The sequence below is a fragment of the Aythya ferina genome (assembly GCF_964211825.1).
Source record: "Aythya ferina genome assembly, chromosome: 1".
In the NCBI taxonomy this organism is placed as follows: Eukaryota; Metazoa; Chordata; class Aves; order Anseriformes; family Anatidae; genus Aythya; species Aythya ferina.
The window spans coordinates 45,847,904-45,873,181 of record NC_140296.1 but is presented as its reverse complement, the minus strand read 5'-3'; the positions used below and the strand labels follow the sequence as shown (position 1 = coordinate 45,873,181).

General features: G+C 37.3%; 1 protein-coding gene across 4 annotated transcripts in view; it reads left to right on the top strand.

The window, feature by feature from the left end:
- Positions 1–328: 328 nt before the first annotated feature.
- RBM26 (RNA binding motif protein 26) overlaps positions 329–25,278 on the top strand; it is a 51,544-nt gene continuing 26,594 nt past the window's right edge. Inside the window, exons 1-11 of one of the 4 annotated variants that reach the window (XM_084536766.1) lie at positions 329–802; positions 14,167–14,285; positions 14,825–14,961; positions 15,794–15,882; positions 16,454–16,665; positions 18,224–18,484; positions 19,868–20,107; positions 21,383–21,523; positions 21,904–22,044; positions 23,112–23,223; positions 23,955–24,114. In XM_084536766.1, coding sequence (XP_084392892.1) covers positions 732–802; positions 14,167–14,285; positions 14,825–14,961; positions 15,794–15,882; positions 16,454–16,665; positions 18,224–18,484; positions 19,868–20,107; positions 21,383–21,523; positions 21,904–22,044; positions 23,112–23,223; positions 23,955–24,114 — 1,683 coding nt within the window. In that variant the 5' untranslated portion in view covers positions 329–731. Of the gene's footprint in view, positions 803–14,166; positions 14,286–14,824; positions 14,962–15,793; positions 15,883–16,453; positions 16,666–18,223; positions 18,485–19,867; positions 20,108–21,382; positions 21,551–21,903; positions 22,045–23,111; positions 23,224–23,954; positions 24,115–25,278 lie in introns of all 4 variants that reach the window. The other 3 variants (XM_084536765.1, XM_084536768.1, XM_084536767.1) reach the window with 3 other exon arrangements.

Genomic DNA, 25,278 nt, shown 5'->3' with positions numbered 1-25,278 from the left:
TTTAAAAGAAACTTTTACTTTTTTTTTCTTTTAAAAGAAACTTTTTTTTTTTTAATTTTCCATCTGTAAACATTTTTTTTTTTTTTGTGCCACTTGAGAAATTTTGTGCCACGGGGGAGCGAGAACCGAGCTCCTCCCGCCCTTCTTCCCTAGGAGCCTCCAGCAGCGCCATCAGCCCCCAGCCGCGGCCCGGCCCGGCCCGGCCCGGCCCCCCTCCCGTCCCCGCGCGCCGCCCAGCCCTCGCGAGACCCGCTCTCCTCGCGAGAGCGCCGCGCCGCCATCTTAGCTACTCGCTCGCTCGCTCGTTCCGCCTCGCTCTGCGGCTGAGGGGCGCGGGAGGGGCGGGGGGCGCGGCGCGGTCCGGGGCTCGTCGTGCCTGGCGGCCGCCTCCGAGGAAGAGCAGGAGGAGGGAAGGGGAAGAAGAAAAAGAAAGGGAAGGGATCCGCGGGGCCGCGGCTGCCGGCGAAGGAGCGGGGAGCAGCCGCCGCCGCTCGGTTCCGCCCCCTTCGTGGCGCTGGGCCTCGGGCCCCCGCCGAACCGGGAGAGGCGGCCTCGGGAGCGGGCTCGGGCTCGGCCTCAGCCTCGGGGGGCCAGGGGGGAGGCGCGGCGGCAGCCGGGGTCCCGGCCGGGGGGACGGCACGGGCCCCGCCGCCGTCGTTGTTTGTCCGTGGTGGTGGTGCTGCTGCTGGTGCTGCTGCTGCCGGGGAGACGGGGGGCCCGGGCCGCTCTGGATGGTGGTTAAAATGATCATAGAAAACTTCGAGGCGCTGAAATCCTGGCTCAGCAAAACCTTGGAGCCCATGTGAGTAGCCGCGACCCTTCCCCTCGCTCTTCCTCGCCCCCCTCCTGCTCCTCTCCCCCCCCTCCAAAATAAAATCCTCCTTTGGAGGAAAAAAAAAAAAAGGGGGGGGGGGGATCCTCAGGGGAGGGGAGGGCACCCTGGGAGGTGTCCTCCTGCTGCCCCTCGTCCCCCTCCGTGGGGGCCCGTGGCTGTGCCGTGCCCCCGCTTCTCCCGGCACAGTCCTCGGCTGGGAGGTAGGTAGGCTAGGACCGTCTTTTTCTTCAGGATGCAGCTTCTCCCCCTAGCGACCACGTTCATCGGCAGCGCCCGTGCTGGCTCCCTTTGTAGCCCGGAGTAAGCGGGAGGTAACGCGTGTGCAGCCCGCGCAGCTCCCCCCGGAGAGGCCAGGGTAATGGCCACGGCCTGCCACCCTGTGCGGTGCCCTTCTCTGAGAGGGATCACGTCTGATACTACAGGCATTTTGCGTTTCTGGGGTCTGCCCCCCAATATTTTTCAGCCATCATTCGTGGTCGTTTTGAGTATTTGGCACTCTGGCGTTTCCCTCGCTGTTGCATCAGTTCTGACGAGCTCTTGGGAGTAGGAGCCCCAGAGAATAATTTGCTTATTTGTGAGTACCTGCTGGGCCTCTGAGTATAACATCCACGTGAGTAATTAGGACTCTACTGCAAATAATCCGTGTAATACACACCTTCCTTCTCTGGATGGTGTTTTAATAGCATCAATACCTGAACTCAGTTTAAAAGGCTTCATCTTCTGGAAGTATAGTGCCTATAGATATTTGAGATCAAAACACGCTCTTGACTTACCATTACAAAACACAATTATAACAGAGCTATGTTAAGTTTCTAGAGCTTGATTTGAGTCAGTAGAACTAGAGCTTATAAGCTAATTCTGGTATTAACTTTTCTTCTGAGATGTGTGGCCCCTATGGGCTTTACTCTGACAGTAATGGATGGGGGGGAGGGAAAATTTGGTTTATGGCTTCCATAAACATTAAGTATCTGTATGTACACATACAATTTGTATGGCTCATGTTGAAATAACTTGAGTAAGGCGCAGGAACTAAAATTCTGGGGCACTTTCAGGAGAGCTTCACTTGGGCTTTTTGCAGGAAGGTGGTTCATTTTTCCATGGGACCTAATCCAAACAAAACTGAAATAGATGACTCTTGAGATTAATTTCAGTGGACTTTGAATTAGGCCTGCAATAAATTTCTCTGGGTGCATTTACACAAAACGGTCGACCCTTAAGACTGTGGTAAGATTTTTTTTATTGTTTTTCTTGTGAAGAAGGTGAATAACCTTCCTTTAGCCTAACTGTAAGGTGTTACTAAAACAAGAAAGCATACTTTGTTCTGTGGTAATGGATCCAGCTGATCTATTACCATCATCATTCTTCAAATGCAGAATGTTCCTGATTACTAATTGAACGCTTTCTTGCAGGAATATTCTCTTAATGGTAATCAGCAGTTTGATATCAATATTAAGAACATGCTCTTTGAGAGGTTTGTAACAGGTAATATTTAACTTCAGAAAACCTCATAGTTTCCAAAATAGGTGCTGGTAGTTTGAAATGTTGAATCTTGCATGCTTACTTCTCAAGAAGGCGCTGGGGATTGAGTTGTTAGCCACAAACAATTTATGAGCATTGTCAAATTCTGTGAAATCTGAAAATGGAATTCTGATGTTAACGTTTGCAGCAGGGCTTCAGCTGACTTCAAAATCCCTTTCTTGAGTAAATGTGTCAGGTTATTTTAATTTTGCAGATCCATGTCCAAATGAATTTAGTCTGCTTTTCTGTACTTGCATATTACACATCAGGAGCTGAAGTTTGTACTTCACTGGTTTATACATTTCCTATTTATAATCTAAAAACTAACAAAAGTTTGTCAGATATTATTTAGTTAGAGATCAATGTAGTTCCTCCATCCTCTCTGCAGGCTCTGTTCATTAGTGATGTATAGTTATAATTTCTTATCCTGGTAACAAGCCCAGGTAGGTTGTTTGATGTTCCTCTGTTTGTCTGAGTATTGATCTGCTGTCTGCTAGTAACAGCAGTTAAACAGTGAAATCAGGATTTTCAGGTTTTGAGATCAGTTTTTCAGGCACGTTTTTCTCTTAAATTAAATGTAACGTGTGAGCAGTTTAAGTGTGGTTCCCATGCTGGAAAATATGTTGTGGGGTAGGGAATTTGCTGACATGGAGGATGTTGAGTTCTCTAAATTTTTAATTTTGGGAGGAAAAAAACGTCAGGAACTGATAAACTCAGCTGTCACTCAGTTTTGTGCGGTGTCCTATATAACTGCATTATCCTATTAAACCCTGGATTTAGCAGAGAAGTATTGTCTTTTCCTAGCAGTCAAATACTCTTGGAGATGCTTCTGATCTCAGGTATCTGAAATGTATACCTACAGCCGTAGCTTCTGGCCATATGAAAATTTTAGTATGCATTTACTTCTTTGGAAGTGTCAGTTCAGTACTAGTACAATAAGGCCCTAAGTGCTGGGCACCTGGTGGTTTTACCGTAGTTTGAAAATATTTTTTTTCTTTTCCTTTTAATGAAACAAAAGTGACAGATGTTCAACCTTGTGGCTCTTTCAGAAACCTTTAGCTGCAAGATAGGCAACTGGATTTCCTAACTACACTAAGAAATATATCACCATATCAGATCTTTATGGAGCTGTTTTCTTGGTGGTTGCAAGGGGAGAAATGTTCTTAAGAAGAAAACAATTTTATAGACAACTTTGTATAGGTTTATATTTATGCTAGATATCTAAGATGGATAATTATTATTTTCCAAGTTGCCAATTTCAAAGTATCTAGCAGTTTTTGGTCAGGATATAAAACTTAACCCAAAGGCTGTAACAGAGATGTTTCTGAAGTGTATATTCCAGAACTAGAAAACGTCAAAATCCATAATGGTTGTTTCCTTTCATCAGAAAGTTTTACCTTTAAAATGTTAAAATGAATTAGCAGGAACAACAGCTTTTAAGTATCGTGAAACCAGTGTTGTATATATTTGGGCCTTTTTGGTTGTTGGGTTACTCTCGTATGGGGCCTTTAGGGAATACTGTTTATAGACAAGAAAGCTTGGGAGAGGGGGATGACAGAGGGTTTAGTTCGGGGATTTTTTGTTTGTTTGTACTTTTCTCTCTTTCTCTCCACCTCTCCCTCCCCTTTCTCTCTCTCTGGTAAACTTTCTGGACTTCTCTAATGCCTGCATCAAAGCCTCGGTGACCCTCCGTACAAACACTCCTGTCAGGAGGGCAGAAACTGCAAGTGCTGTTGTGCTCAACTTGAGGGTTGGTAGTTCTCTAGTAAGTAACTTTGTACAGTTCTCCAAAGCAGAGGTTGCTTTTGTCATTTGGGGAATAACTTTGAAAAGCTGACTTTGGTGCCTAGAGAATCACAAAATGTGCATGCAGCCATGATTGCTACATGTGTGTGAATGTAGTACCAGTGTAAACAAAGTACCGGGAGTACTTCTGTGCCGTAGGTGCTCTGTGTTTGGCTGGAGCCATCTAGTATGCTTCGCTGAGGCCAGCTCTGTAAAGAAGGTAGTTGTGTCAACAGCCGTCTTTGTTTCTTGCAGGTTGTAGTGTGCTTAAGTTTCTATTGTTATATAACTTCTTGTCCATGGTATGGCTCCTGTAGAGTGTTTGAAGGTAATTGTAAACTTGGAATATAACCTCATGCCTGTCACCTCTAACTTCTGTGCTAGCAAAGTCTTTGCTGAGCCGTATCTATTGTGATGGATTTCTTTTCTGCAAGTGCATTCCAGATCCTGTGTATATACTGTGTATATATTCTTGCAAGGATGTCAGGATCTGGCTTGGCAGAGTCCCATGTAGGCAGGTCTTCTACATTTTTTTTCTTTAATTAGAGTTTTAAAAAAATTTCTGTCCAAATGCTGCACTCTGTTTTGCCTTATAAGACATGGTAACGTTCTCCCCCTTGCCCTAATTCTTCACAGTGAAAAATTTTCTTATTTTTAATTACTTTGTGTAAAATACATTTAATTAAAATCTTTTGCTGGCCCATTGTGTTTTAGGTAAAAGTTGATTAAGGTTCCCATATCTATTTTTTGTCTTTATTATATTTACATTTCTGAGGTCTGTTCACTTACTGAGTCAGACTTGAAAGAAAGATGGCAAAAATGTAAAACATTGTTTATGTGATATTTAAGCATACCTCATTAAAATTGGAAGCTTTTTTTGCATCATTTAATTCTATAAATGATCATTGCATTGTAACTACTTTAACAGAGGGAATAAAATCCAAATTGTTAAAGAATATTTTATTTGTTACTGGAATATTTTATGGAAAACAAGCTGGTATTCAGCTGTGCCTTCACTATTCTATTTGTTTGCCATGTTTTTCAACCTTTCTCTGTTAAATCTTCATATTTTTTGTGCATTTGTATCATTTCTTAATTATTGACTACTGATTAGTTCTGTTCACCCACTAACTTCAGGAAAGTGGTGAATAAAGGAGGTTGATCAATGGTATAAGAAATAAATACTGAAAGAAGTCAAAATGCAAAACCTCAGCGTTCCTTTCCTTATACGTGTTGCTTACCATCCAGCTGGTAATACCCGTCAGCCCATCAGGAGTCTTCACTTTAATTTCCCAAGAAATTTCCTAAGAAGTTCAAAAGCAGTGTATGTTTATCTTAACTTCCTCTGCTAACACTTTACATTAAAGTATTTATAACTATTATAAGTCACAAACACTCAGCATTGTAGCATTTTTACTGCTGGTTATTCTGATGCATCTGTTTGAACTCTCGTTGGCACCCCTGGCTCACGGAGAGCTGTCGTATTTGGAGCTGAACCTTCCTAACCTCTGATGCTGATGGGGTTATGCTTATTTCAAAAGGTACTGTGATAGAATGACAGTATCAGTATTATAAGATGAGAAAATTATTCTTGTTACATCAAACTTCTGATTTTCATTCATTACCAGCAAAATAGAATCCCTTGGATGCCTTTCAGGCTCTGGAGATACAGCAATGATTTTTACTTTCAACATTGAACACGTGTTGGATGACCAGCAAGCTGGTGGCTGTTCTGCCTCTTGAAAGCTCTTTTGAGTCCTGAGGTGGCTTTTTAAGCTGTTGGTTGCAGGTTGCACCTGTATGAACTTGTAAGATTAGGCTATTGTAACTTCAAACTGTTGTAATGACATCAGTAACTTGTGTAAGAGCGTCGGAGGCTGTTGCGTTCCTGAAGTATATCAATGCTTGTAAAGAGTTACCGAAAGTGAGCATTACGAGAGTTGTCCTTCCCATATACTGCACTGTGTCAAGATAAAATTCAGACCTTGCTGAATGTGTCTGTCATTCAGTTTAATTTTTGAGTTCTGCAGCTTTCTACAGATTGTGGAATATACTATCTTATGTGGTAGCAACACAACCAAATGGTACAGCTGCCTGTGTTAGACTTGCTGCTTTGTCCAGTGAGCAGCATACTAATTTTTCTGCACACATTCAGCCGGGTAAATACAAAGAATGTCTCTCAGCCCTCAAACATAGCCATGCCCACCTTGGTTAATGTCAAGGACTGAACAGTATCCTAGAGAAGTATAAATATTAATCTTTAGGCAACAAAACTAGACCATGGAGTTTAGGTTGTGAATTCTGAGGATTAGAGTGAGACAAATAACATGCAGCTACATGCTCTTTTCTCTTCAGAAAGACCATTCACTGCCTGGAGGATTTCAGGCATGCTTTTGTGGTTATAATTTGTTGTGGTAGTTGAAACTAGTTCCTTAACAAATTTAAGGACTTGCACTATCTTTTTGTACATTCATTTTTGTACATTAATTTAAAGGTACATTTATTTAAAAAAGAATTAACAAACTCATGTAGTTTCTTTTACCTCTTAAAAAAATAGTTGGGTGTGCACAAGCTGTCTCCAAAGTTAGCTTAGTTAAATTCAGATTGAGGTTCTTGGCATTAGATTGAAGGAAAGCAATGAAAAAGATTGGAAATGACTGACCAGCATTTGGGTTACAAGGAGACTTGATGGAAGTTTCCGCTCTATCCTTGTTCCTCTCCATCCACCAAACATTTTTTTTTTGCCCCCAAGTTGAGTAATAATTCATTTTGTGAAAACTGTCAGTTTACAACAGTTTCGGTTTGGGATTTCTTTCCCCCCCCACAGTAAAATGGTTTAGTGCCCTATAGTTCAACACTTCTTAGGTATGTTTCCCTTTAGGAGTTTGCATGGAAGGACCAAGTATTGTCATCAGAGGGTAGACACTGAAATACTAAACTTCCCTTCATAGGAAAGGTGTGAAAAGCTGCCAAAAATTCACTTTCTATGCAATGATTAATCTGTTGTTCATTAACTGTAAAATGTAAACCAGTTTGTTTTGCCATGCCTGTTAGATTTTTAACAAAATAAAGGATTTTTCTCTCACTAAAATGATTTTTAAAGTATTTACTGAAACACCGTAGTGCCAGGTCTGCACCAAATTTTGTGGCTATTACGTACAGGAAAAAAAATTACACTTTTGAAGTTGCATCTCAGACTGGCTTTGTGGTTTATTGAGAATTGACTTAAATGATAAATTGCAACATGAAGAACTTTCTAGCACTGCAAATGTGGTGTGTGTGTCTTGAGAGGAGGAAAATGTCTGATTTTTAGATATTTCAGACCTTTCCTAAAGCAAACTGCTTACAATTTTAAAACGCTTCAGCTTGGTATATACGTAGGATACCAAGAATATGCATCTCTACTTCCCCCGTGCTTTGTTGTATTGGAAGGCATTTGTTATGTTAAAGGTTAAAGTAATTGGAAGTGATGTCCAGTGCATCGTTATAAGTCCAGTCTTGTTCAGGGCACTGAACTATCACGATTACGGATTCACAAATAACGTAGCACACCCTCAGTCTAGTCACGTCCCACGGCCACGCTTAAAGAGTTTGGTCGTGTTCAATGAGACCTACCATGGCTAGATTAATGACTAGTGCAATTTATTAAAGCAGCAGGTACACACACAGGTTCTTTGGATTGCCAGTGATAAATTCACTGTCTGCAAAGCACATGCAAATACCTAAAGTAACACTGCCTGGCTACAAATGTGTCAAAGGATGGAAAGCGACTACAGAGATTTCTAAGTTTCCTGGGGGCACTTGGCATAAGCAAGTGCTTGAATCTTGCCCAAAGGTGTCCCGGGGGGGGGCAGAGCCTGTCAACGACCAATCCCGGAAATCAGAAGGTGTCTTCCCTTACACGATGGTATCTTCTGTAACACCCTCTCTCCCTTAACATAATTTATATAGTTTTCAATCTTTTAGGTGGAGTTTAAGTGACTCTAGTTATATATAACTAAGGCCTGAAATTTTCTCACTTTGCTTTTAAAGATATAGACTAGGAAAGTTTAAAACAGTCTCAGTGAGGTGTGGCCACCTTTGGAGGCAGGTAGCCTCTGGGATGGAGGTCTGTTTTGGCATTATGATGAGAAGTTCACCAGAAGGACAGCATTTTGTCAAAAACATCGCAGGCCGTTGGCCCAGGGTAGGAGGTATGCAGCTATTGGTTCCGATGTACCTTCAAGTTCCCATTTTATCACAGAGCCTGGCTGCAGTGTCTCCACTCCACTCCACCCTCTATACAGTTCCTCTTAGAGCCAGCACACCAAATTTTTCTAGTATGGCCAACACTTAAGGATGGAGGCCTAGGGAATGTTTAGGTAGTGCAGCTACACCCCACTCTGGAAGCATCTTCACTGCTCTACCTTTTTTTTAAAATGTGAATATCAGTTTAATTTCTAAATCAACTCTGGCAATTATTCCACAACATCATATGGGGAAATCAGATTGGAGTAGGACAGGTAACATTAATAAGATACTTCAATATGTGAAATATTCATATACGTTCTCATCAACCTCATAACTATCATTTTATTATTCTTGACTCTTCTTAACACTTCTCAGTTCCTTGCATTTTTTTCTCCTCATGTTTTAAGAATTTATCACTTGTGTGGCGTTTGTTGTTGTTTTTGTTTTCCCTTCAGTTGATGCAAGAATTGTAACAGGAGTCCTAGTGGCCTTACGTACAGTATTTGGGATCTCTCTCTTGGTGGAGAGTTCAGGGCCCTGTAGGGGAGACATACCTGAAGTTCTCAATTGATAGTTGGATACTGAGCCCAACAGAGACTTTCAGATCTGTCTTCGTCTTGTATTTAAAATACTCAAACAGAATGTTGTATCTTTGAGTTTATATGTATTTGCTGATCTTTAAACATGTTCACAGGCACCAACCTGGTAAAACGTGTCCTTAGCATACTGCAGGCAAAGTTTGGTTTTGTTCACTCTTAAAACTTGGAAGATACTTACTGTGTTTCCATTCAGTGTCTTAGAAAATGATTCTTTTGCAATATTTATGTACAAACGTATTTTGCTGGTTTAGCTTATCTGCCTTGTGGAATTGCTTTTAGCTATTTTGCCAAAGTCTTTTCAAGTCAGTATAAACTTTGCTGTTGGTAAGAGGTTTTGTATATACAGCTACACCAGTGAAACTTCTTGGCAAACAACTTCTGAATGTATTTCACACCCACTGAATTTTTAGATTAATTTGGTTTGATGCTTGTAATTGAATGTGTTTATGAAAATTAAAGTGGGTTCTCAATGTATTTAGCATTCTGTATTTTAAAATATGTAAATCTGAATATTGGAAGCTGATGGGTTGAATGGTGCTTAAAGAATTGAGATGTATTAAAATTTACTTTACTTTGAAATTAAAAATAAATTAGAAGAGGAAAAAAGATGGTGCAGAGAAGTGCAATCCTCAAAGCATTGGTTACTTACATCTTTTTATGGGTTAAAAATGCTTTTACATCTTCAGTTTTCCTCTTCTGCTTTTTCTTTATTTGAAACGGTGAATTGAAATAATCTCTGCAAAAGCAGATGAGATTGGAAGCAATGGATTTTCAAAGAAGCACCTTGAATTTTTCCTTGAGTTTTGTTGTAGTTACCAGCTCTTGCTCCTGCATTTGAGCAGAGTATTTGATTGGCCATTACTTTCCTTTTTGACGCTTTTCTCCAGTGGTTAGCAGTTGGAAGTATCCAGATCATTCCCTGAAGAACATGTAGAGCTCTAGCAAGAGTATTTTTCCATCTCTGCCTGTATGTGAAATAGTGTTTATTAAAGCAGGATTTCCAGAGTAATTTCCCTTGTCTAGCATAGAGCAGTAGACACACCATTTTTGACTAATATAGTACAAACCCTGTAAAGAAAGCAATACTAGAAGTAAAAACATTTAGCATTTCTGGTTAAGATCATATATCTAGTAAGTGGGCGAAAGAAAATGTGGTGTAGTGTTTAATTGTAGCAGGCATTGGAATGTTCTTCTAAAGTGAAAATTGGTTCAGATGATTATGCCAACTGTTTTTTGCTTGCTTGATTAAAAAAAAAAATAGAAATCTATGCGATTATCGAGGCACTGCCCTACAAAATCTTGAAGGAATGTAGATAGAGGATTTAAAGTTGAGAAATGTTCTTTTACACATTTAAATGCATTTTAATGTTTTTTTCAAGTAACCAAATTTTAGCATAAGAATGAATTTAAATCTAAATTTAACATATTTTTAATGCACATATTTATTTCTGTTTAGGTCTGTGGTATAAGCTAAGGATTCAAACCTGTATTGAACAATTGAAAGTATATTATTCAGTAAATGCTATAATTGAAATATAAATTGATATTGAATTCTGAAATGGTGCTTAAGCTATTTGAAATGCATAGGTGGTAGCCTCATTTTTCTAATTTTTCTAAATAGTCGATTAAGGATGTTCTTCACACTATTATTGATCTTTTTAACCTGCAAGAAGACAACATGCTATATACAGTGTGAAGAATCCTTGTGCTACACTGTATTTTGCTGTTGTCTCAGTGTGGGGGCCTGTTTTCTTCAGAGTGACATCGCTTAATAAACCATTGTCAAGTATAAGAGTATAAAATACAAGTCAGGCTCACAAAGTGTGATAAAGCTAGCTCAATATGCATGAAACATCCATGTGCGCACAGCAGAGATACTGCAAGTATATTGCCTATTATTCACAGGCAAAGGCTCATATTCTGTAAGAGTGTAGTGTTAAACTAGAGAACGTAAGGACTTGGGTACCAGCAAGCCCTCCATCAAAAACCCAGTAGATTCTGACTGAAGTTAGTGGAGGATGGAGAGTTTATACACGATATGTCAGAATCATCTCAGAGTGAAAAAATAGATGTGAAGCAGCCCTCCCCCAAACAAAAACATGAAAGGTAATATCCAGAACTCAAATAGCTGTAAAGAGCAGAAAATGTCAGGGTGACCTCCTGGATTCACAGTTCGGTAAATTTAAACATCTTTTGTAACACGATGAGGCCTCTTGTTGCTCTCTTCTGCCACTTACGTTGCTAGCAGTTTGATTTTTCCATCATCTTAAGAAAACAACATTATACAAGACTCCAAAAACCAGTGAAAGATCATACTAAAAACTCGTTAAATATATCTGCTAGTACAGAAACAAGCATGGTCTTCATGACAATGTGGAGAAAACCAATCATTTTTTCTTTGGTTTTCTTTTTTTTTAAGCTTTGAACAACAGTCATAGAAGTAGTAGCTTCTCTTTCAAGTCACATCAAGAAAGAAGTCAGCTTCTCAGCATAATTTGCAGTTTTATATAAAAAGTAGAAAAAAATCGCAAAATCATTCTGCTAATTGACAAAAACGTTTTTGCCATCTCAACTGCACTGTACATTATATTCCTTATCACTTAATTGGCGGTGATTCAAAATAATTCATCCGTTTTAGTACTTCCTGAAAAAAATAAAATTCGTTGAGTAGCCAAAGTATGTAGTTTTAACTTGAAAACGTGTAAGTTCTTCCTGTTGTGTACAGCGGAATTTCTTCAGTTATGTATTGTATGGTGATAACAGAGTTCACTAAATCTGTTTTGCATCTTTCATGTGTGGTAGTATCACATATGGAATGATAAATGCAAAGACAGTGCCACAGGAGAATGAGGTTCTGTCTTCTGGAAATGAAAAGCACATTTATGTACGTTTTTATTGAGGATGTTTCCTTGGAGTTGAGTGGATGGAATAAAATTCTGAGATCGTTGTTGGATAGATAATAGCCTTGGAGGATAGGGGAGAAAAGCACTAATTGTTATTTTTAAACTGCTGTGTGCTATGTTTTAAAGTTTTTGGAATCTAGATGGCTTTCCAGTCAAGGTTTTATATTTTCTGCTCTGCTTATGAGAGGAAGAAAAAAAATTAAAGTAAATTTAATACTTAATATCTTATAGTTGCTACTGTAGTAGCTGGAGAATTAAATAAAATAAACTGCAGTAGCTAACATTAGATATCAGTGGGTTTTTACTTTCTAGGCCGTTTTTTTTTTCCCACTAAATAGTTTTGTGTGCATTCATGTGTCATCTAAATGATTTGTAGCACATTTGTAACTGATATCTGACTTTGTATTATTGTATAAAAACAAATTGGGGAAATTGAAATTTCAAAAAAAAAAAAAAAAGATTGTAGTGTTTTATCTGAGTTTTATGAAGTATTGAAAGGTGGAGAAGAAGAAATTTAAGGATTATTACGTGAAAATTGTTCCCTCCTACCCAAATGATTTTCCTCTTGTGACTGTGGATATACAGTATGAAAATGGCACAGTGTTTTTTTGAAGCATGATTCAGCTTTAAACTGGGAGAAGAATGCAAAGCTTCTGTGGTGACATTAAAGTCGGATTAAGGAACAATTGAATATTAATTTTGCAAATTCAACCGTTGAGAAGTGGAGAAATGCTAGAATTCTGGCCTCATGGGGGCTGTACAAGATGACACCCCTTACTGCAGCCAACATGCCTCATGGCACATGTTGACCCAGGCCTCCAGGTAGGCTGGTGAAATGATGTGCTCGGTGCTAGCAGTGGATCAGCAGTAGTCATGCAGTTCTGCTGTTCTCAACCTGTAAGGCTCTGTGCCTGTTTTCAAGATGTCTTTGTGCCTGGGCAGCGTTTTCTTGCTGGGTAAAAGAATTGTTAAATCTGAGCAGGGGCAAACCGATGTGGTAGTTGGAAGACAAAGGTTCTGGAAGAATTTTTGAGTGTGTGCAATTTTTTTCTTTGATTAACAGTATGCATCTGCATTTTGTTGCTTTAGTGTGTGTTCTTCTGGAGTTTAGGCCGATTGTGAACTCCCATCTCCTGTATCTATGAGTAATGCAGGCTAACACAGAAAATTGTGCTATGTCCCCTAGCAGCTCAGGTTGCTTTTACAGCATGAAGTTCTGTTATTACCTTCTTTCTGGAGGATGCTGAGTTATGTTTGAAGCTTTGACCTTTAACTTCAGAGTACTCCATGCTGGGCCCAGGATATCCAGGGGATCTCCTAAGGATGGATATATGCTGACAGATCTGCTTTCTTTGCTTAGTGGATATGTTTGTGCAGAGGATGTTGGGTGCAGTGCAAGAGAGAGCTTCTTTGGGAAAATTAATTAAGTAGCATGATTTTGTGAAGGATTTGTTTCCAGCATCTAAAATATGTGTCAGTTAAATTAACAACATTCAGACTTTTAATTAAGATTCAGTGTTGAAATTTCATGAGTTTTAACGTGGAAGAGACTTGGAGTTGCTGTTCTGTTCAGTCACTGTGGACATAATTTGCTGTAGCAGTCAGTATTCGTGTGACACTCACATTCAGAGCAACTCCCTGACCATACTTTAATATTACTTGTTTTGCAGTTATTTTTGATAGGGAGAATGTACAGTTAGGACACATCAGTGCAAGTGTCTTTCTTCTTCTATTTTTTTTAAAACACCATTATTAACTTTGCTCATAAGCCAAACAAGCTAGCTGTCTGTATCACATCACTAGCATCCAAGTGTCAAATTTTCCCTGTTTTTTTTTTTTTTTTTTATATATATATATTATCACTCACTTCTAATGTATCACTTAATTCATTTACAATTCTATAGACAGACTTTTTCTCCACCAGTCACTCAGTGTTACAGAGGTTTCACAGATTCCATAATTGAGAAATTATGGAAGTATTTGTTGTAGTTTTTGTATTTTTAAGACCGTTGAGCAGTTGAAGCTGTTTCACTCTAAATTGATCTTTCTAGTTTGTTCTAAAGTACTCTGGAATATTGTTTGGAAATGTCACTTGTAGAGAATCATCTCTCTGAAGAAAAATGTGATACTTGTGATTTTTCATATCTGGACTGAGTCTTAGAAAATACCCATGGGTGTCTTTCAATTACTTTGCTAGGAAAGGTTTGGGCCCTCTATATGATACAGGTCATACCAGTTACAGACATTCACTTCTGTAATTTAATGGATTCTGTGTTTTATGTGTTCTCAATTTCAGATGCGATGCAGATCCATCTGCCCTAGCTAAATATGTTCTGGCTTTGGTAAAGAAGGATAAAAGTGAGAAGGAACTGAAGGCATTGTGTGTTGATCAGTTGGATGTATTTCTTCAAAAAGGTATAGTATTTAGATATTAAGCCTGATTGAAAGTTTGCCTGGTTAAATTTAAGCAATCTTTTAATGTAGAATCCTGTGTTTATCTCTTTATAAGCTTTACTACTTGGAATTATGTAATTCTATTTGCATAAATAGATACATATATTTTAAACAGGTGTATAGCACAATATGTAAGCTTTATTAAGTATGTTTTCTGTCTACTGGTATTCCTGAAAGAAAATTGAAGATGGTAAGAATTATTACCTGAATTAAAAGCAGCGAAGCTTTGTATATATTCCGAAAGTATTATTCCAGATAGTTGATTAAAAGACATTAAAAACTCAGGGATTGGAAGCCTTTATTAAACATTGTCGTTACTGACATTTCTTGACTCTGTAAAGCTCCTTCTAAAATACAAAGCATAAAAGAAGAGTATTAAAAAACATGCTAAAGTGCTATTCACTGTTTTAACTTTCTGGTGTTTTTTTTTTTTCTAAAAACTAATATTAACTGAAGTTTTGAATGTTGGATATTTATTTTCATACTTCCTTTACTTTTAGAAACTCAGATATTTGTGGAAAAATTGTTTGATGCTGTGAATACAAAAAGCTATCTACCTCCACCAGAGCAACCATCGTCAGGAAGCTTGAAAGTAGAGTTCTTTCAGCACCAGGAAAAAGAAACAAAAAAAGAAGAGGTAAGGACTGAGTATGTATGTCTTTAAATGTATGTCTTCCCTTATTCCCGCAGTTTACTTATTTCATCATGTTTATTTGTTTATTAATAGTAGTCCCAAATCTCGAATGACAGCTTTAAAATGTCAGAAAGTTTTTCTCTTTAATGTTGAGTACTGCTGCACAGTTTTTTGTAACATAATTTCATAGGTAAACCACAATGGTTCTACTAGGCAAATGCAAATAAAGTTCCTGAGTATCGTGGGAAGTATGATACAACCTGCCTTAGTTTTTTGCTCAGGAGGGTGCTCTAATTATGTTGCACTTCAAATTTTCCCTTCCTAATGGCAGCTGTCATTCCTCGAGGTGCTCGATCCTTACCCTGGTACTGGTAATTCTGGTCGGTTCTACAAGCCAGAAAAGAGTAGGTTTGGCACTTTCCAACAGCAGCTTAGGTTTGGTTGTATGAGCATGATCTGAACCTGCTAACCTGTTGACGAGGAAAAGACCTTATTGTACCAGTTGTTGAACATTCATGTCCCTGCAGATCTGTTGCTTCACCTCAATATGGAAACGTCTACCTGTATTAAAAGCTAATGTATTTTCAGTGCAGCATAGTAAGGGTTTCTTTTGCTACTTTATTTTCTGGCAACCACTGCTCTGAATGTTCTCAGAAATTAAATACTTAATATGTTACAAAGAATCCCTCATTGCATTAGAAGTAAAAATCTTGTTTTGGTTCAGTTGTTACTGCTGACTTCGTTCAGCATTTGAGATTTTTGTTTATTTGGATGTGCAGAAGTCTTCAGTACAGTATACTCATGTTTTGGTCTAACGTATGTATTTAATATTCAGATAGTTAAAGAGGAAGAACGAGAGAAAAAGTTTTCTAGAAGGCTAAATCACAGCCCTCCTCAGTCAAGTTCTCGCTACAGAGATACCAGGTAATAAAATTTGCTTGATCTCTTGTATCAATAATCAGATGGATTTGGATTTTTATATGTTTATAGTGCTACTCAATTAAATATTTATTTTCCTTATAGTCACCTATAGTCACCTAAAAGTAAGACCTTTTGCTTTTATGCAAAAGCAGTTAAAATGTGAGTATACAAGTGACTGTGTAAACTATCTCTAAGTTGTGTACAACTATTACATTTGACTTTTATATTTGTTTTTTTTTAATGCTAATTTATATTACAACACTTACTGTTCACTACTGAGATTGAATAGAGGTAATTTGAATTTAGAAGATGTTTGTTCAATAACCCTTATCTTTTTGTTATCTCCAACTGGCGGAAGGTGCATTTTGGGGCAGAAACAATACTTTACAATTTAAAAGATTCCTGGATGATAAAAGGAAAATTCATAAACTAAACAAAAGCATTTTCATAGTCTATTGAGAAGAAAGGAAGGACCATAGTTAAATTCATTTTTTATCTTTTATCTTGATTAACGTTGCCATTTTTTGAGATTTTTAATTCTTGTAAGTAACAACCACCAAAATTGCATGTTTAGAAGCCGCGATGAAAGGAAGAAAGATGAACGTTCTCGGAAGAGAGATTATGACCGAAATCCTCCCAGAAGAGATTCCTATAGGGATCGATACAACAGAAGAAGAGGGAGAAGTCGGAGCTACAGCAGGAGTCGAAGTAGAAGTTGGAGTAAAGAGAGATTGCGGGACAGGGATCGAGACCGGAGCAGAAGCAGGAGCAGAACACGAAGCAGAGGTACCAACAGTTGGTCTCTAAAATACGGTGAATGTTACTTACAAAATGTAGACATTAGATTTAAACAGTCTCTTCAAGGTCTACCAAATTTTCCATTACTGTTATTGTTTCTTTATTCAATTTTAGTTTGGTTTTCTGTGGAAATAAGGCTTATGTGATTATTTTTTCAGTTCTTGTTTTCCCTTCTTTCCCACCATTCTTCTCTAATACCTTTGGCTGTGTTGGCTGCTTCTAAACAATGTTGTAAGAGAGGAAGAAAAATCTGAGTTAATTGCATTTCATTAAGTTTTAAGAAACTCGGAATCTTGTTTGGGAATATACAGAAATTAATACCTATCTACAGAGGTAGGATTGGCAGAAATTACCTGTTTGGCAGTAAACTGTCAAACAGAACAGTAGAGCTCTGTGCTCTTTTTGTGTTGGCCCCTCCTTTGGGTAGGAGCTGAAATTACTGTGGTAAGTATGTGCATTTGCACACACTGCTGGAGGACTTAGGGTTTCAATATGGTAGTTTTGCTCTTCAAATTAGGCTTCTTCAGAAACAAAGCTGTTTTGTTTCACCTAAAAAGAATGCTTTTCCCTCTGCAGTTATTGATAAATTGAAAAAGAGCACTGACAGTCATTTTATAATCTTGTTATCTTGACATAAAGAATACAGAGGTAAAAATAATCTAGTTTAGATCTCCTGTTTATTATTTCTGTGGAGAATGGGTCTTGACAACGTGGCCTTACAAGTGGGAGCGCAAAGGTCCTGAAAAGCAAGCAGATATTTTTCCAAACAATTTAGGAGTGATTAAATTCAATAGCATGCAGCAGTTTAACTAAAACACTGCAATGTGATTAAATCTTAATTTAAGGAATATTTTACAGCTATTACAATGATAGTATTTTACAGATAGAAAAAGTTTCTACTGTAAGATACTAAGGACTGAGGGAGAAGCCTGTTTTACCCATATTTGTATGCCATTTTTAAGACATTTTTATTAATGTTTCGTTAATGTAATGTTGTTCGGGTCTACCAATTTATCTCATGACAGAACTCTTCTGTCTTAATCTGGATGCTTACTGTTTAATTGGTGGTGGTGCTAGCAAATTAAGAGAACAGTTTGTATGTATTCAGAATAAAAAATCATGCTGCTGCTGTATATGGCCAGGAGCATTCCTCACTTGTCAAGTGTTATTTCTCCAATGATGGCAAAGCTTTGTGTTTGATCAAATCTATGCAATTGGGTGCAGATAAAATGAAGATAAACAGCATGAAAATACAACAATAACAGTGTTTTGAAATGTTAAAATTACATAAGTATTATCTTGATAGTGTTGCCAGTGTTTTCATTTGGCGGTGGTTTTTTTTTTTATTTTTTTCTTGGATGTCGTTTTCCTTTATTCAGGATAACTTGACATACGACATTCTTAGAATAGATGGATCACTACAGAAGATCTACTCCTCTGGAAGGGTTTCTATTGTATTACGGGTATAGTTGTTGCTGAAATACCCCAGTAGTTACTTACACGGATACTTACACAGTTGTGGTGTTTTGTGTTTTTTTTCTTCCAGAAAGGGATTTGGGAAAGCCGAAATATGATATGGATAGAACAGACCCATTAGAGAACAATTATACTCCAGTTTCTTCTGTGACAAATATTTCATCTGGCCACTATCCTGTCCCTACACTGAGCAGCACTATTACAGTTATTGCTCCTGCTCATCATGGAAATAACACTACTGAAAGCTGGTCAGAGTTCCATGAAGAGCAGCTGGACCACAACTCCTATGGAAGACCTCCGCTGCCAAAGAAACGCTGTAGGGATTATGATGGTAAGTCTGTATTTTTTTAAATTCCTTCCTGCGGCAGTGATAGACATCTTTCTGGAAAGATTAAGGTCATTTTCTTGTTCTTCCATAATAATGTGCTTTTCTTCTGTAACACAATTACTGAATGTAAATGTATCCCATTTTTTGATCCACCTGCATTTTAGATGTCTTTATTAGTGTCTATACAGGTTTTTTTAGTTACTAGTTTATATATATATATATATATATATATATAAATAGTATATTTGTTCTACAAAAATCCTAGTGGACTTTTTCCCAATTTTCTTGTTTTACTACTTGGCTTGAAGAAGACATATTTAATTGTTTTGACCATAATTATGACCTTATTGTCTTTGCCATTTTTTTGCTTTTATTCCATCCTATCTAAGAGAGATTATTTTTTAATTAGAAGGGTCTAGAGCTGCAACTTCTCAGATTTGCCCGTTTTTACAGAACAGGTATTTCTTAAAATTGAGTGGGTTTTGTGCTTATTTATATGCACAAACTGTTGTTTTGATTGTCTTATGCTGAAATCAGTGGAAGAGGCTGTTGCTGTTTGCCGTAATGTAACTAAGTCTAGACAGTAAACTTGTTAAATCAACAGAATTTAATTTCCTCCTAAAGTTTTTTTTTTTTTTTTTTTTTTTTTTCCTGAGGCTTTCTTCTGCTGTATACCACAATGAGTCGAAGATCTAGGACAGTTTATATTCAGGACTCTCTTTAGAATAATAACATTTTTAAAAAGAGGATGGGAGACTAAAGTCTCAGGTGTTGACAGAATTATACTAATAAATAATAGTTTTGCAGGTATAAGTAACAGGACTGTCAGGTACAATTGTGAAAGTGTAGTTGTTTGGAAATTTTCTTCCAGTGCAAGCTGAGCTGTAGAGTGTTTTGTCACAGTTTTCTAGTTCTATAGAATTTTTAGAAAGGAAAATGGATGCGGGGGCAAGTAAGTAAACTTTTGAAGTAAAAACTCCAGGTGGAATGCTGGAACTTGGTATCTTTGAAAGTTCATCTCACATAGCATTTATTTCCAGTTTGTGGTTATGAAGCAAATGGAACTGTGTTGGAAAACTATGACATAGCTATTCTTACATCTTTACTTTTTGTTGATACATTTCTGGCTATCACTAAAATACCTCTGTAGATATCTCTTGCAGTTGCTTCTCTTATGACTGTGTATTTTGAATTTATAAGCTCATTTCTCTCTTTAGTGGCTAGCTAGTTCCAAAATACTGTTCTTCCTATCTTCACTTAAATATTTTCTAGTTGACTTTCAGAGGGATTTTTATTTTTCTGTATTCTGTAACTTTTCCTGAAGAAGAGTTAATACATACAGCCTTCGAATACTAACAGTGATTCTTTTTGTATTTGATGTTTCAGAAAAGGGTTTCTGTATGAGAGGAGACATGTGCCCTTTTGATCATGGAAGCGATCCAGTAGTGGTAGAAGATGTGAATCTTCCTGGCATTCTGCCTTTTCCAGCACAACCCCCTGTTGTCGAAGGACCACCTCCTCCTGGACTTCCTCCCCCTCCACCAATTCTGAGTCCTCCTCCTGTTAACCTTAGACCTCCAGTACCGCCACCAGGCCCCTTGCCACCTAGCCTTCCACCTGTAACAGGTAGTTAAGATTAAAAAACATTTCTGGATAGAAAGAAATCAATGTTACTTCTATACAGTACAAAAAGTGTAAGAAAGCTAACTATATTATAAAAAAATATATTGTACTGTGTTTTCAAAGTTAGGTTGGCATAGCTTACCCCAAAATGATCTTTGTTTTAATGGTAATTGTTGCAGTGTCAGTTGTAAAATTTGCATATAAAATGTGAATCTTGAATATGAAATTATACTTGAAATAATTGTGTTTAAGGAAAATCATGGAATGGTATGGCAAAACCCAACTCCTTGGATTTACTAGGAGAAGCTTCATGAAAATGACTACTGCTAGATGCTAGAGAAGAAGGGAAAACCCTAAAGCGACAGACACTTGGCATTTCATTTGTAATACTAAAATTAATAAGAATTCATGACCACATCAAATCTACACCTGAAAATGTCATTTGTGATTAATTTTGAAACCTAAACTTGTAAAGCAACAATGAAAAATTGCCAGTTTGCTTACTCTTTCATTGGAAAGATGCATGCATTAAAAATGACTTCATGAAGACTTCTGTCCTCACTCCCACTTTTAAAATAGCAATTTATTAATCAGATGCCTGATGTGGTCTAAAAACTGCCTGGTGTGTTAGTTCGATGTGACTAATCCTTTTTTTATTAAGTTAAATGCCCCACTTGGTAAAATTACTGAAAAGTAATTGGTGTTTAATATTGCTTGAAATTTTCTTAAACTTTTCATTTCCAGTTAGCAGTATCTTTAAGTAAGAACTGAATTTATTTATTTCACTTAGCATAGATAGTACCTGTCTTGCTGGGGTGATCAGTTCTGCTTCAGGTAGTATTTCCAGATGTGTCTGGGAAGTCCAGATATGTGATTTTGCAGAATGTGTTTTTACCAGTGATTAATTTGAAGGCCAGGTTTTGACTGTTCAGCTTTGGAAGTGTCACATTACCTTTTGCTTAAATAAATAAGAAAGCTCAATTTTAGGAAAGAACCCTTTGACTTTCCACTTGAGTAATGTGTTTTTCTTTGTGTGTTTGTATTAAAAAACAAATGTTCATTACTGTCGTCACAGAATATTTTTGTTACAGTATCTTTTAAAAGGTAAAGATAAGTACTGGCTTAGTGGTGAAATTTTGGGTTATTGATACACATTATTTAGAAAAATGTTAAACCGTTCAAACATTTGTCTCTATAATCTAAGTTTTGAGCCATTTGCCAGAGGGGATGCTTGTTTAGTGGATAATATGTGAATACATTGTTCTTTGTTTTTGACAGGACCACCCCCTCCTCTTCCTCCATTGCAGCCTGCTGGCATGGATGCTCCCCCAAATTCAGCAACTAGCTCAGTTCCTACTGTTGTTACAACGGGTATTCATCACCAGCCGCCTCCTGCTCCACCCTCTCTTTTTACAGCAGGTGTAGTACTGAGGCTTTGCCCACAAGGTTTGCTAAATAGAATAACATTGATTCATACTGTACTGTACTTTTTAGAGATTATAATTTAGTAGTTTGGGAGAATAAATGTGTATCACTTAGACTGTGACAATAATTTTTGGTTGTTTTTTTACAATTTAGTTCAAGACAGAAGTAAAATTTGCATGTAAAAAGTAAATCTTGACCGTGGAATAATATTTGCATTGTTATATTTGTAAGCAAAAACATAGCACAGCAGTTCTATAGTTGTTATACAACAGACTGTTCCATTGTAACTGTCTTTTTAATAGATGAAATATAATATTTGCAATCTTGGTTTTTAACTGCAATTTATTTTAATTAGACAATTTGTTTTTTACTAGAAACGTATGACACAGATGGCTACAATCCAGAAGCTCCAAGTATAACAAACACTTCAAGACCTATGTATAGACACAGAGTACATGCCCAAAGACCAAATTTGATAGGACTCACATCAGGTGATATGGATTTGCCACCCAGAGGTATGCTCTCAAAGCTATATTTACTTCGTTTAGCTTCATTTCTCACATCAATGTAAACTGAGAAACTTTTCAGAGAATGTAATACTGGAGATCGTTGAATTTTTGAAAATCTTTTGGCATTAAAAGTTTTATTGAGCAGGGAATTATGTTTATTCTTGGTCTGTTTGTGTATTTTTGCAGGTAAAACGAAATCTTTTACCAGAAAATTCTACAAATTATGCACTTTGGTGCAGTAACTGATCACTTTATGCATCTCCCATATAGAAATAGTTGATGTTTTTCTAGCAATCTTAGAGGGTTTTTTTGTGTGTTTTTTTTTTTTTTTTTTTTTTCCTATGGAGAGGAGACAGTCATTTTTATCTTGTATCACACTGTTACACGGAAGGAATCTTAACCTCATAGTTCCCGTAGCCCTGAGAAGTAGCAGTATACAAAATGAGAAGAGAAATAAAAATAGTTGTTTGGTTTTTTTTTTGACTGTGGGTTTACTTGAATTGGTACGTAGCTGCATTTAATCTTATGTTTTTGCTGATGTGTTTTCCATAAGGAGTATGTTTCTGTTCTTCAGCAGTATGATTCTGTTCTTCAACAAGAGACAGTGCCTTCCCTTCCTCCCCTCTGTCTTGCTCCTGGGTGTCAGTGCTCTGGAGCACCATACCTTTCCTATCATTAGCATTTTTGTGTGTGCCATGTAATGGTACAATGGAAGTGTTAGCAAAAATGGTGTGAACTTCAGAATATTCCATGTGACTTTGTGAATGAATGAGTGTAGTCACTTGGAGGCAGAAGCCTTCTGTCACACTTCTTTTGTTTTCCTTTTGTATGATGTTACTGTGACAAAATGAAAGCTATTAGGTGTTCTTATTGATCACAGCATTTGTTGATAGTTAAGATTAAGCAGAGAAGTCTGCATTCAAAATTTGATCCAGTTTGATTGAAGAAGGTGGTCATTTCAGAATAAACAGTTATATTTTTAAGTGCAAATTCCTTGTGAGCAGAATAATGTGTTGCAGTCAAATGCACAGAAAATGCAAAAATTAACATAGAACTTTTTCATCTGTTTACAGAAAAACCTCCTAATAAAAGCAGTATGAGAATAGTGGTAGATGCTGAATCCAGGAAAAGAACAATTGGTGCAGGGGATGGTGGAGTTCCTACAAAGAAGACTTGGTTTGACAAGTGAGTGATCATTAACACAAGGTTGGCTTAAAGGTTGCAGTTCAGTTGAGCTCTTTTCTCTGATCTGAGAAGTATATAAATTGCAAGCAAGTTAAAGTATGACTAAGCTGACTGTATTGAAATAAAACATAATATAGAGGTGACTCAAAGGCTGTATTAGAGATAGCTAGAGTTGCTTTGGATGATACTGTGATCCAGTCATGGAAAGCTGAAATTAACTAAGAAACAATGACCTGCATTGTGATACTTATTAGGGTTGACTGGATTAGTTTTTAATTTTATTGTCACCAGTTTTGATCCAGTTGCCAGTTGTGTTACTGGCATAAAATGTGGAGTGTGTTGCTTAGTGTTCGGATATACCTGGGGTGACAAAAAGTTGGAAGGGATTTTAAGACACTACTGGGACTGCTTTGAAATAGTAGGTACTTGAGATGTTGGTGTGGTGATTAAGTTGAGAAGTTTTTCTACACAAGCAGATTTAGAGATTTATGCTCTGTCAGTTATCTTAGAGATTTATGCTTTGAGGTATGGTGAGAGTATGGGTGGGTGAAACTGTAGGTATGGTGCCTGTGTGTCACACTCCTCTTCAACACTTCCCTAAAAATGTATGCTTTTTTTTTTTTGTCTGCCAATCTTTCTGTGTGATACACACAATCCTGTCTGTGAGAATAAAATTTAACTTTGTTTGCTAGCTTGCTATGGATTTCTGGCTTGTTTTTCATTTGTTGCAGGCAAAATTTTAACAGAACAAACAGTCCAGGTTTCCAGAAGAAAATGCAATTTGGAAATGAAAATACAAAACTTGAATTGAGGAAAGTTCCACCAGAACTTAACAATATCAGCAAACTTAATGAGCACTTCAGTAAATTTGGAAACTTAGTCAACTTGCAGGTAAGACATAACAAAGAGAAGGCAAGTAGGTTTTGGCTTAATACTGGAGGTAATTACTAAAAGAATGTGACGTGCCTTGCAATTGGTTTCCTGAAACTCCTCTTACCGTTTTCCTAACCTGTTTCTTAAACATGATCCCTTATTTTCAATGAAATTGTTGTTTGAAGAAGCAGAAATACAATGTTTCAGTCCTTGATTAGATTTTGTAAAAAACAGATGAGATTTTTCAATAATTTATTTAAAACATTTAAAATTGTTGATTTTTTTTTTCTTCTGACCTTTCCACATCTCTGGATCTTGTGTTATAAACCCTCTTTTTTTTTGAGGTGAATTGTAAATACAGAAAATTGTTTCTCATCTAGAAAACAGTCCCCATTTATATGATTACTTACCAGTTCCATAATAGTGGTGGTGTATCGCTTACGCTTACTTCCTAGTACATCTGAGTGACCCACTTTTTTAAAAACAGTTATTTATAAACTATTTATAAACTGAAATAAGCAAACAATTAGAGAAAGGTACAAAAGAGATGCAAAGAGCTAAGTTAAACTAAGTTAAGCTCGATTGATGTATTACATATTGAAGGCTGTGTGCAATGTCAATATTTCGTACCTAGCATCTAAGTTACTCAGCCTGATTTTTCATCGTGTTTCATTATCAGCAACAAAAAATTCCAGATACTAGTGTTTTCATGTATGCTTTCCTGTTTGCCCTGGGAGATGGAATGAAGAGATGTTATGGAGTATTTCTTGTGCACTGACACAGTAGAGAATGAATGTTCTGTTGCCATCTAAACACTGAGGGAATTGAGATTTATCTTAATTGCTCTTAAATGTTTCTTAAGCCATTAAGAAAGGAGTGAGAAGAGGGGGAGAGACATGACAGGACAGAGATTATAAACTGTGTTTATCTTCCAAAAGGTGTAATTTTGTTCTTTGAAGATTTCTAAGATAACATGTTCGTATCCAAAGGAGGAAAACCAAAATGAACTTTGTTATTTAGCTCTGATATTAGGTAGGGAATTTATTAATCAACTCCTGTATTTTTTTTACAGTAGTTGCCTTTATTTCAGTGATGCTTCCTCTTGTGTTTCGAAGAGCTACACATATTTGCAATTAGAAATCCTGTTTTGCTGTTCAGGAATTTTACTTCAGTGGTTTTTAG